We start from the raw sequence: 13,770 nt of genomic DNA, 5'->3' as shown, positions 1-13,770 counted from the left end.
GCCATTTGCACCTACATGGATGGAACTGGAGGGTACTACACTAAGTGAAATTAGTCAGTCAGAGAAAGACAAAATTCATATGACTTCACTCATATGAGGACTTTAAGAGACAAGACAGATGAACATAAGGGAAGGGAAACAAAAATAATATAAAAACAGGGAGGGGGACAAAGAAGAGACTCACAAATATGGAGAACAAACAGAGGGTTACTGGAGGGGTTGTGGGAGGGGGATGGGCTAAATGGGTAAGGGGCACTAAGGAATCTATTCCTGGGAAATCATTGTTGCACTAGATGCTAACTAATTTGGATGTAAATTAAAAAAAATAAAAAAGAAAACAAATTAATAAAAAAAAAGAAAACGTCAAAGAGGCCTATATAGGCTGTAGAAAGCATTGAACAAACACATTTTCTTAAATATTCTATTAGATTTGCAAACACGAGAAGGAAAATATGGAGTTTAACTAATTTCCCCATTATTGGGAAGGAGTCTACTCAAGTAAGGACTGTAGTGTGATGATGTCAAGAAAGGTCACCAAGAGAGAGAAACACCTCATATGCTGCAGATAACTGCTCCATAGCTATACTCTAAAATATCGAAGAAATTACTTTTTAAGTACAGAAAGAACAGAAGAAACAAGGTGTTCTTCAAAGTCACAATATTATAAACGGGAGTGACTCACGCCTTGTGCAGTTGCTCCATCCTGAGTTACTGTATAAAGTCAAACCTCCATAAAGTGAAAAACATTTGTGATCCATTCTTGGTCACTACACTAACCTGAGAAATAAACACCATAGCCTCTGTGAATGGTGCCCCCAGGAAGTGGGTGCTACCCAACCAGTCTAGTCTTACCTAGAGGCCTTGTCCTTGGAGATCCCCTCATAAAATACAATGTATCTAAGCTTGGGGGTACATAGCCTTGAATGTACATATAAATGTACAACGCAATGAGTAATATAGGTTATATAATATAGAATGCATATGCAAGACAGAAACAAGTATTTATTATCTTTCCATGTTTCTCCATTTGGGGGCGGACAGAAAAATTGGCATAAGCTAACTGAATACATTATAGAGTTCCAATGGAATCTGTACTTGCAAAGTATGAGAGAAAAGGTTGCTATTAGCCTATCAGCATCAATGAATATTAAACCGGTAAACAAATTATCTTATTTGTCTTTATAAGCAATCAGTCGTAATTATGGAATAGTGTCAAGGCCAAGAAATAAATGAACAAAATACAAATATTCTTAAGACCTATTGTTTTGAAGAGAAGGAAATAAAGCTGAATATTCTAGATTCCCTTCTACAGACATTTCATTCTAGCCCCTTTAAGATATTTGGGTGATGTTAAAATGGTCTTGCAAAGAAGCATGAAAAATAGACCAAGGAAAAGTCATCTCTTCTCCAAACCTTGCATGGTCAGAGATAGAATTTTGTCAGCCCTTCTGAATTCTTCCTGAGAACAGACACCTTCTCATCACTGTCTACAAATGCCTCCCACCGCCCCTTCCCCCGAGTCCATCGAGGGGGAAGGTCGTCTGGTCTTTACCTGTAAAGCTACTGTTCATTTCAGGAACGTCATCCTCCTCCTCATTCTCCGTGTGGACTATGCCAGCATTTTGCATATCATTGTAGGACTTGGTTCGCTTTGGGGTCGACTGCTTGGAGCCAGACTGAAGGCTTTGCAAGGCATCCGTCGTGATCACTTTCCCACTAACTGGCTGGCTAGGAGGTTTGGGTGTCCCATAATAGTTTCCTAGGTGATGGAGAGACACATTTGCATGTTTTAGAAAGAATACTTTGTTTTTTTCGAGACTTCACATCCAAATCTCTCAGCACATTAAAAAAAAAATTTTTTTTTTTTTAAATAGAAAGCCAGAACAAACTGTATTTCATTTCTGGAATAGGTTACGAAAGAAGTCGTTCCTCCCCAGCTAGACATGGTGATTTCAGAAGCCAGGAGGAAAGCTGCATTGTTTAGTTGCAAAGTAGCTACTACTAGGGCTAAAAACAAAGGCGGCTGTACTGAATAGCAGAACTTCATCCTCAGTGCATTTGAAATTCAGTTGGTCACCTTTTTACATACATGCGCCAGCATTATGCTGAATCCGATTTAGACCTAGCCTCACAGAAAATAAAAAATTCATTATTGCCAGCACCCTTACAGGCCTACAAAGTCAAGGTCACTTTCCCTTAATAAGGAGACTCCTTAAGAGGGAACCAGGGCATTATTTAAAAAGGAGGACAGTGAATACCACGTGGCACCTCTTTAACTGAATGGCAGACTTGACTCTCAGGGTCATGTGGGGTGGGAGTGAACCCTTGCCAAGTTCTAAGAGAAAACTGTGTCAATGAAGGCACGATGGCCACTCTCAGTAACTGTCCATTTCGCGTCTAGCCACTTTTCCTCAATGTTTGGCTCAGTGATTTTGAGCAATATCTGGATGGATTTTTACATTTTTTAATTTTAATACGTGTGTATATTTTTAATGTGGACTAAAAAAAGTCTAGCTCCTAAGTTATGGTAGTAATATAAAGGTGACTTTTAAAATTAAGCGAAAAAGCAATACTTTTTAAAACTGACTTTAATTTTAAAAAGGCAGCTAGCTATAGGGGTGCCTGGGTGGCTCAGCTGGTTAAGTATCTCACACTTAGTTTCAGCTCCGGTCATGATTTCACGGTTTGTGGGTTCAAGCCCCACATCAGGCTCTGCACTAACAATGTGGAGCCTGCTTTGGATTCTTTCTCTCTCCCTCTCTCAAAATACATAAACTCAAAAAAAGAAAAAAAAGATAGCTATATCTAATAAAAATTAATTAACCGAATAAATAATAGTAGTGGCAATGATTCCTTTTGAAAACTTAAATTAAAAATAAGTTATTTTAAAGAATATTTCAAACAAGTAATAGATATTATGTTCAGATGTAGACAAAATCATAAAGGTGATTCACGAATAGCCGAAGTTTGAAAAATGCAGCTTCTAATCAATAATACGCGGTGACTACATGATAAAAAAAAAACGTTAGCATTAGAATGCCACTAATCCATTCACCATCTCACGTCTTTTACAGGAAGGCCAGGAAGGTAAATTATACTGAGTCTTTCAATAAATCCTAAGCAATGTTTGTAATTCCATGCTTCATAAAGTAGAATTTATAAATAATAACAAACCCTGTATACACTGTTTCTTCCCAAGGACTCAGCCCGCTGCCTAGCTTCCATACATAATTACATAAAATATACATTTTACTACAAACGCACAAAAGCAAAAGGAGACAGTAATATGCTCTTCTGCATGAGACACACAGATGGTCAAGAAGTGGCTTCCATTGAGCCTTATTTTATAATTAAAATTTCTTGTTTATTAACATTATTTCTTTAAAATCCTTTTTTTTTTTTTTTTTTTAATATTTTTTTCCAACGTTTATTTATTTTTTGGGACAGAGAGACACAGAGCATGAACGGGGGAGGGGCAGAGAGAGAGGGAGACACAGAATCGGAAACAGGCTCCAGGCTCTGAGCCATCAGCCCAGAGCCTGACGTGGGGCTCGAACTCACGGACCGCGAGATCGTGACCTGGCTGAAGTCGGACGCTTAACCGACTGCGCCACCCAGGCGCCCCTTTAAAATCCTTTTTGAACCACGACACTTACGAATATACACACCCACTTTCTTTGACAGTGGTGTAAGACTGGGTGTCAGCGGGGAACTCTCAACACACAAGTTAAAAGGGGCAGGAGACTAGTGGGCATCTCTCTGGTATCCTTCCAGAGAGAAACCTAAAAAGCACATTCTGGAGGCTTTTACTCAACTGAATCATTATAGTTCTTTCACGGAAGATGATACTATCAATTTCTTCAAAAAAACTTGTCAGGTGTCCAAGTTAAAGGTACAGAAACTGAATATAACCGCTAACACGTGGGCAAGGGTGAAGCACATGTATGAACCAAGGCCTCTTCTGCATTTCTACAGAGGTTACATCTAAGGACCTCCCACCCTTTTGCTGAAGTTGAAAGGAGACCACAGTGCTGACTTTTTCACAATCTGAAGATTATTAATGAGGCAGGAAAGTAAAACAGCTCACGATTTAAAAGATTATCTTCACAGGGAACAAAAAATAGACAAAGGTTTACTGAATTTAATTCTAATTCCTTCTGATCACTATTACACTAAGCATCATGTTCATGTTTGAGTTAGAAGTTAAAGACCAAAGTCTATATAAGACTCTTCCACTCAAAGATGTGACCAAGGGATGGGTCCCTTTATTCATAATTTTATGATTATAATTTTACAAACATGATCATTCATTTCCAGTGTCATGAAACCAAATCAACATTCAGGAAGCTGTTGTCATTAAAAAAAAAAAAAATCAATGAAAACTTAGACATCTTCAGTTAATGACAAAAATAAATGCTGGGAAAAGAAAAGTTCTACCTAAATTTGACAAACAGGTGTGGATTTTCCCAAGTTTTCAAGTGCAGAGTCTTTCTTAAATTATTTCAAAGCAACGATAAACTCCCCAAATAATCCATTTATTCACAGTTGTTTCCTGTTTCTGAAAATTAATACTGGACACAAAAAAAGTACATATTATTATGCTGAACCACATGCAGTTACCGTCATAGAAGACAAAGTGTCTCGGGTCAGTCATCTCATTCAGGTTAATCTGAGGTATAGGCGTGAAAAGTATGCGGCCCACCAAAGTGGTAAAGAGACAGTTTTGCCTTCAAATCCTTGCTTCACCACTAACTGACTCTGTGATCATAGGCGTTTAGCCATTAAAAAACAAAAACAAAAACAAAAACAGAAACAACCCCTCATCATCCCCTTCTGTAAAATTAGGGTTCTAAAAATACCTCGTTTGTATCGAGAGCACCTGTTTTGAGGATAAAATAAGATGGTCCATTAAAAGTCTTTAACCCACATGAAAGTCTGCTACTACACTGACACTCAATAAACACTACTTAAGTGTTGATAGTTTGTTTCTAATCATTAAAATGAGCTCATTCCTGGGGCGCCTGGGTGGCTCAGTTGGTTGGGCATCCGACTTTGGCTCAGGTCATGATCTCACGGTTTGTGGGTTCGAACCCCATGTCGGGCTCTGTGCTGACAGTTTGGAGCCTGGAGCCTGCTTTGGATTCTGTCTCCTTCTCTCTCTGCCCCTCCCCACGTGTGCTCTGTTTCTCTGTGTCTCAAAAATAAATAAATGTAAAAACAAAATTTTTTGTTAAAAAGCGAGCTCATTCCACCATGTTGGAAGGGTTAACGAGACAGTGTATCTGGAGTGCTTGGGACATGACAAGTGGGTACTATTCCTTTACTCAGGCAAAATGTGCCAGAGACCAAACAACCTTGGCAAGTTTTTTACACTCAGTTTAATACTTCCTCTCTAAGACATAAATGACAGCCCCAGGCCCAGCGACCTCATAGGATGATCGTGAAGGTCAAATTATTTAACTTGCTGGAAGGTACCCTATAAACTATAAGGGGTTATAAATGGGAGATGGTGTAATTAGATCTCGCCAGCATTTATTTTCCTTGTTGATTGCGAACTTTATAGAAAAGCTTATATTTAGTGGTTTTGTAATTACATAAGGTTCAACTTTCCTTCACAGATATGTTTTTTCCCATAGATTAAAAAAGTAATTTGAATTAGTCACTAACATAAAAATGGAATCTTTCTTTTCTTTTTTTTTTTTAAAGATTTTTGTCATTTTTAAGAAATTTCTACACCCAACGTGGGGCTTGAACTTACAACCCTGAGATCAAGAGTCACACGCTCGACTGACTGAGCCAGCCAGGTGCTGCAAAAAATGGAATGCTTCTGATCCAAATCTGGATATACTGAGAAGTGCTGCTTGGCAAATATAAACTCTTGTTCCTCGGATTCCATCTCTTCCAGGTAATGTTGATGACAAGTACGTGACCAAAGCCAAGGCACGTGGAGCACACTTGTTGCATTAAGGATTTTTGGAGAGAAGTTGTTCTACCCTTGTGTGTCCCTGCTCTTGCTGGACAAATATCTTGGCCCCAATCAAGGCTGATGCCACGTGAAGGTATGGCCGCACAAAGTAGCCTGGACTCAGGAGGGAAGGAAGAAAACCTAAAACTTCAAAACAGCCTTGGGGCACTTGGGTGGCTCTGTCGGTTAAGCATCTGACTCTGGGGTTCGCGATCTCACAGTTCATGGGTTCAAGGCCTGCATCAGGCTCTGCTGTGAAGCCTGCTTGGGATTCTCTCCCTCTCAAAAGAAATAAATAAAAATTAAAAAAAAAAAACAACAAAAAACAGCCTCAATAACTCGGATGGGTGTTAGTGATCCCTGGATGAATGTGGTTTCAGTCCCTGGACTTCTGGTGGGTGGGGTTATGCCGTAATCCATGTGCCTTTACCACAGAAGGACAGGCAAGGCAGGTGGGGCACTTGCCACTGGCTAGTCACCACAGGCTCCACTGCCTCCACCCACCTTCTTCATTCTCCAAATCTAGCTGCCTAGTCCCTGGGCACCTCCCCTACAACTCTCCCCTTCTGGCAAACTCCCTGCCTTATCAAGTTGCCATGGCGGTCATCGTCAGGCCCGACCTGGCCATGCTAGAAGCACCAACTTACAGAGAGTATGCACAAGAGACTCGCTGTGAGGGATACATGGATCACTTAACAGTATTAAATAAAAATCATCTCAAGAATTATAAATGATTAAAAAATTAATTTGGGTTATTACCTGGCAGACTTCACAGTTTCCAGGAGACAGGAGCCTGACTCTCCTACAGTCTCCACGTTAGCCAACACCAACATGTGCTTCCTGAGGTGGCCAGGCTCCCTCCCGAGTGGGAACGCATGTGTCTCTGCTGCTATTTTTGGAACTGGCTTTACAATAAACTTAACAGAGACGGTGACTGGGGAGGGAGGAGAGGGCAAGGGAAGACAGGAGAGGAAGCCACTGCTGGCCTTAATTAACAGACACACTCTTTGGCCATGACCACGTCAAAGAAAAATATTTTCTGACGTGCATTTAAAAATTCATGGGAACTGCAAATCAATTTTTAGAGCTGGATAAAATATTTAAAGAGGACCGTAACCCTGAGTTTTAAGCCAGAATGAATCAAGTCTATACAGCCTCTCGCTTTGTATGAATTTAGTATTCATGCATTCATTTCCTGACTGGGAACCTGTTGTTTTGTTTGTTTGTTTTTGGCCAGGCACTGTGGTAGACACTAGAAATAAGATGTAAAAACGGAACTAAAACATGATCTTCACAAATGTTGTATATGGTATACATCAGTTTCCTTAAACACCGTGCAAACGACAAAACTCTATTGCGTGGAGATTCTTTCTGATTGAATGGATCGGGGTGGGGCCCGAGATTCTAAATTTCTAACAAGTACTCAGGGGACACCAAACCTCCCTTTGCATAGAGAGCAGAGGTAACCAGATCAGAGAATAGCATTCCTCTTCAGTAGATGAGGAATGCAGAGGCCAAGAGTAGCAGAAATGCTTGCCTTAGAGTCACTGGCTGGTCCAGGGTAAATAGCATTTAAGTTCTTTGTCCCCCAGTTTAAAATTCCATATGGGGGTGGGGTGGGGGCAGGAAGACACTTGTCTGTCCTCTTCCTACAGGCCACGCTTTTGAACATAAGCAGACTGGGATAGTAGTGACTACCAATGGCTGGGAATCTATAGTACACATTTTCACGGGGCAATATCACACCCATGGGAACAAAACAGGCTTAATTCTTTGGGGTACAGTGGGGTAAAAAGCCTTACTCTTTTATGTATAAAGCAGAGATGTACAAATAGCACATAAGGCCATAGACATTCAGCGTATCTGTTTTTGTCTGGCCTCAAGGTCATGCCGTGACCACCCACTTGTCCTCAGAGACTGTATCTCTGACCCCACCAACTAGATCAAAGCTACCCTTAAGTGTCCTCAGGGAACCATGTACCTGTCCTTCCCAATGGCCTTGGTTGTAATGATCAGATGTTTTAATTAATCAATACCTGGTTTTTTTTTTAAATTTGTATTTATTTATGAGAGACAAAGAGTGAGCAAGGGAGGTGAAGAGAGAGAGGGGGACAGAGGATCTGAAGCAGGCTCTGCACTGTCAGCATGGAGCCCAATGCAGGGCTCGAACTCATGAACGCTGAGATCACGATCTGAGCTGAAATCAAGAGTTGGACGCCTAAGTGACTGTGGCACCAAGGTGTCCCCGCTATAATCTTTTTTTATTATTATTTAAAACTATTTTTAACGTTTATTTGTTTTTGAGAGTGAGAGAGACAGAGCGTGAGTGGGACAGGAGGAACGAGAGAGAGGGAGACAGAGAATCTGAAGCAGGCTCCAGGCTCCAAGCTGTCAGCACAGAGCCCGACGCGGGGCTCGAACTCGTGAGCCGCGAGATCATGACCTGAGCTGAAGTCAGATGCCCCACTGACGGAGCCCCCCACCCCAGGTGCCCCTCACTCTGTGTCCTTACCTCTACACCACAAGTGCCACGAGGGCAGGAACCACATCTACTTTCAGGCACCAATGCATCGCCAGGACGAACGCAGTACCAGGCACATACGGTCATCAGGAATTCTTCGAGAATGAGTAAATCAACAAGTAGAGACAGCACACTCGAATTCCAGCCCGGGACGGGCCTCCATCCCTCTGTTGTGGATCTGGTTTTTAATAGCATGACTCACGGCAGTTTCTTCCTGGTCCATCAGATACACCTCAGTGACCTCAGATCCCCACTGCTGCATCTTCTACTTGCTTGCTCAGCACGGGATGGTATCACTCATAAAACGCCCATCACTTTCTTTTTACTCTTCCCTTTCCTACCCGCTCCACCCTGCAAAACTAGGATTTGCACGCACCGAAGGATAAGCCAATGTCTTATAATTAGATGTTTGTTCTTGCCACTGTCATTTGGCTTTGACTATAAGACCAGAGAGGGTAATCTAATAGCTTTGTGACCCTGAGCAACGTAAGGGACCTCTCTCTTTCCAGCCTCAGTTCTCATGGTAGAAAGATAACAACAGTTCTAACAGGTTTTTTTTGTGAAGATCAAATTAGGTAACGTGTACCAAGTACTCACCATTGTGCCTGGAACAATGTTAGCATGTAATGAACCCTAGCAGTCTTAAATTGCACCCAATGTTGTGAGCTGATACAAGCCCTGAAGTGTAGAAGAGGGTAGACTGTTACCAAAACGTATATTTAAAGAACACTAACCACAATTTACCTTTATTGTGCACCTATCTTGTCACCACCCATACATTTACTTACTCTCATCTTTATTAATAATCCTATGGGAAAAAAAATACCATCAATATTCCCATTTTCAGTTGAAGATGAGATTCACACAGTGTGTAACTGATGAGTGGCATTTACACACACATTTGTCTGTCCCCAGGGTCTATGCTCCCAACTCCGGGAATCTCTGGGGATCTCTAAGCAGGGAATTCAGCGAAACCACCCTGGCACGAGCCTCTTCATCTCCACATGCAGAGGAACAGCCAATTGCAGCACAGATTCCCTTTGGTTACTTTCATTATCAACAGAGAACATTCCACGCTGGAGTCTGCCAACAGAGCTTATCCTAACAGACGGCTTCCGAGGCCTGCCAAAGAACAGGACTCCAGACGGTCTCGTTCTCCTCAATGACAAACAAGAACTCTCTTCACCCCTGCTTTATCTCTGTGTCCCCAAAAAGTATACCCTTGGCAGCTGCTTTTTTTGTAGACCTTCTAGGAAGCAAAACAATCACATGACTGAATGCTGACATCCCTCTTCCTAATTAACATGCAGAAATATGCAACCCATAACTCCAATTTGAAATGTCACTCTGGCACTGCACCTCCATGCTGAGGGAGAACCTTTGCAAGGCTCAAAGTGTGTAATCAGCCTCTTCTACCCAGAGGCATTTGTAAAACAGGCATGTTGGGAACCACCCCACTGAATAGTTCATCCCTTGTAAACTTTCTCCTAGAGAAGTCCCAAGGGCTCGCTGAGGCAGCAACCTGTCTTGCTGAGTGAAAATGTCAACAAGAAAAAATAACAAGCAAGAAAAGCCAGGCAAAGGGAGATGGTGCAGCTGATTTATTTCCAGCACCATATCAAATACATTACTTCGGTGCTACAATTAGGAAGATGAGCCAAAGAGGAGAGACACATTTATTCCTGTGTTCTTTGTCTTGATGTCGCATCTATCTCATGACAGAATAAGGAGTTGGCTCAAATTGCAAAGCAGAGATCAATTCATGAGCTCCACTAAGAACTTCTGTGCTTTGTGAGGGACAATGGTTAGGTTCCTTATAGAGGCAGGAGGGGCCTCCACTCTGTTGGTGTAAATGCTATTCTCAGCATTAGAGCTGGTGGGACATGGAAAGTTTCATCATGCGGCCCCTAGCCCCATCACCAAACCTGGCCTTTTCCAAAGTTTCTTATCTCGGCAGACGTACCAGCATCCGTCCAGTCGTACAAGGCAGCAACTAGGGGTCATGCCAGGAGGACTATTGTCACCTGCACCTTCTGCCTCCTTCTTATGGTAACTGATGCACTACCAAGGCCAGCTTTTTAATCACATAAAACTCTCAAGATTCAGTCAACTCATCATTACCACCACTACCGACACCAACATAGTCCAAACCTAATTCCAACTAGGGTTGCCAGATGCAATGCAAGACTGGATGTTCTATATTTTTTTTTTGGTTAAATCTAGCAACCTAACTCCAGCTCAACCCTGAGAACTTACTTCAATGATTACTTCTACGGGCGAAACTTTTCCCAACTCCATAGAGATCAAATCTCCCCAACCTATAGCCTTCTTTATTGACCCTAGAACACTCACAACCGTAGATTTCTTCCCTTGATTATATAAATAATGTGCCTTGTGCACTCTGAGACTTATGAGGATAATGATCGTATCTGGTTTCGTTCAGCATTTTATTTTTAACAAGTAAACAACTGAATAAACAAACTAGCAATACAGTCTACAAAAGAGGGATCTATTTCCAGGGAGCAGACATAGGAAATACTGGCATCCCAGTCCTGCCTGTGACATGACTTGGGGGATAGGCTTTGTCCAGGCTTTGTCCCAACACCCTTTAGTGTCTTAGACCGGTCTCTCTCTCTCTAGATCTCAGTTCTATCTTCTGAAGAAACGACCCTACTGCATTTCCAGCTTTAAAACCTACAACCCTGCAACTCCAAGTCCCAAAGAAATACTGGACATCAAGGACTGTGCTGACAGTTATCAGGCCCTGAGGTTTTAGTGCTTCACTCTACTTGCCTGCCATTTCACACGTCACTGAATATATCCACAAAAGAAGATCACCACTGCTCTGTAGTAACATCCTCTTTGGGAGGATTCAAAATTATCCTTTTTTTAAGGGAGCTTAACTTTGAAACATGTGCTTAGCTCTCTGAAGTCAGCTGAATGACGGGCGCCTGGGTGGCTCAGTAGGTGAGCATCTGACTTGGGCTCAAGTCATGATCTCATAGTTTGTGCATTCAAGCCCCACGTCGAGCTCTGGGCTGAGAGCTCAGAACCTGGAGCCTGCTTCGGATTCTGTATCTCCCTCTCTCTCTGCCCCTCCCCTGCTCAATCTTGGTCTCTCAAAAGTGAATAAATGTTAAAAACTAGATATAACAACAACAAAAAATAAATAAAATGAAATCACCTGAATGAGAAGGGAAGGGTCTTCTGGAATAGGTCCTCGTCCTTCCCTGAAGAAGCTTTCGTTCTAGAGCTGTGCTACACAACATGGCAGACACCAGATACACATGACTACTTACTTGAAACTAAACTCAATTTAAAATTCAGTTTTTCAGTCACAATAACCACATGCAGTTAGTGGCTGCCATGTTGGACAGCTGAGAATACTGAACATTTCCATCACTGAAGGAATATTTGTTGGATTGCATTGGTTCTAAAGGAAGCAGGAGATGGTTCCTTGCCCCTCCTTCTCCAGGACCAACTTTCTAACATTCTCTCGGTTCATCCTACTTGCTCTCTCTGGATTCAGGCCTTGAAGCCGGGGCTAATTCCCAAACTGAAACAATGTCCCCGAGTCTCTCACTTGAACTCATGAGGTCCCCTGGCCAACTGCCACTTCCTCAAGGGGGTCTACTCTGATATGAAATTAGATGCAGTGCCCCTGCTGTATGTTTCTGGAGAACCCTAGAGTTCCCTTCTCAGAACATGCACCACTTCTCTCGAAATTGTTTAATTTGCCTCTTAAGACTAAGGGGCAGAGTATGGACCCTGGAGCCAGGCCGCCTGGGTTTGGATCCCAGCTCTATTCCTGGCTGACCATGTGATAACTGGCCTTTCTGGGTCTCATACTCCTCTTCTGTAAAATGGGGAATCGATGGTACCTACCTCTTATGATTGGTGGGCAATGAAGTGAGTTGGTGCATATAACCCACTTATGAGTACTGAGCACACAGTACCTGCTGGACAAGTACTGGCAAAAATAAATCACTAAAAAGCATAAGCATCTTCAAAGGCACAGCTGCTGTGGTTTTCCATCCTGCATATCACACCTGATGCCATGGAACAACATCTGATGCAAAGCAAATGCTCAATAAATACTTGGTGAAGTGCACTGTGCATGCCTAGAAGGACTTGCTTCAAAATTGCGTGGCCAGAAACTTACTGTAGAGTTACGCTCAGAACAGTGTATTGAGATACTTGTTCAGGAGAGCTCATGGCAACCATGCTTCCAAACCATAATGGGGAGTGGGGGTAACATCCTAAATGTCCACCTGCAGGGAACTGGTCAGCATACACTGGGATACTGTGTAGCATTTTAAAAGAAGGGGGCAGAACTCTTTCGGGTAATGTAGAAAGATTCCCAAGAACTGTGGACTGGGAAGGGCAAGAAGAGAGAAATAAACAAGGGTACTACCTACAAGCTTTTTGTGTCTACCTTTTCTAAATCTCTACACTAAATTCTTTAACAGTGGATCTCCATGGGGAGGAAGAGAAGCAACTTGGACTGGATATGTTTATGTTCTTCACTATATGAAGTATTCCATCATGTACATGCATTACTTTTACTTAAAATGATCAAAGTATGTTGCCCTGAAGAGTGTTTTATGGGGGCACCTGGCTGGGTCAGTTGTAGGAGCATGCAACTCTTTGTCTCAGGGTCCTGAGTCTGAGCCCCATGTTGGGTGTAGAGATCACTTAAAAAAACAAATAAGCTTTCTTAAAAAAAGGAGTATTTTGTGTTGTTATGCTAGACTGTTCTCTCTGGAACCAGGACATGCCAAGAGGAGAACAATCTGAGAAGACAAAAAGACGGTGAATACCTGGGAAGTAAATAAAGACGTTTTACTGGCAAATGCGCTGGTTTACTGACTAGCAGAAGGGGGAGGGAATCCACCAGGGTGGCAATTTCGGACCAGTCGTGTGTGTAAATATAAGAGCTAACGCTGATTGAGAGCTTACATGTGTCAGACACTGTGCTCAGCCCTTTCCAATTATTGTCTCATTTAATCCTACCTATGAGGAAGCACTATTATTATCCTCATTTTACCGAAGGGAAAATGGAGACACGGAGCATTAAGCAACTTGCCGGAGGGCACAAAGCTCCACAGCAGAGGGGCTGAGATTCAATCTCAGGCGGGGCTGCAGCCCAGCCCGAGCGCTTGTTAGTGACCAACAGACAGCTGCCATCGGGGCTGGTCCAAGGGAGGTAAAGACAGAGGAAGTTCTCCAAAGATCCGGCCAGCTCTATGCCTTTGACAGTATTTGGCATTTAATAAAAATTCCA

The 13,770-nt window shown here is 42.3% G+C and overlaps 1 protein-coding gene across 15 annotated transcripts in view; it reads right to left on the bottom strand.

The window, feature by feature from the left end:
• The window catches only part of MAGI1 (membrane associated guanylate kinase, WW and PDZ domain containing 1), a 642,539-nt gene that overhangs the window by 114,701 nt on the left and 514,068 nt on the right, over positions 1–13,770 (bottom strand). For all 15 annotated transcript variants that reach the window (XM_086697648.1, XM_086697649.1, XM_086697651.1 and 12 more), the window contains exon 4: positions 1,553–1,759. In XM_086697648.1, coding sequence (XP_086553774.1) covers positions 1,553–1,759 — 207 coding nt within the window. The remainder of the gene's footprint in view (positions 1–1,552; positions 1,760–13,770) is intronic.

The sequence above is a fragment of the Puma concolor genome, chromosome A2 (assembly GCF_028749965.1).
Source record: "Puma concolor isolate L17-30 chromosome A2, mPumCon1.1.hap2, whole genome shotgun sequence".
In the NCBI taxonomy this organism is placed as follows: domain Eukaryota; kingdom Metazoa; phylum Chordata; class Mammalia; order Carnivora; family Felidae; genus Puma; species Puma concolor.
This window is presented reverse-complemented; position numbering and strand designations above follow the sequence as displayed.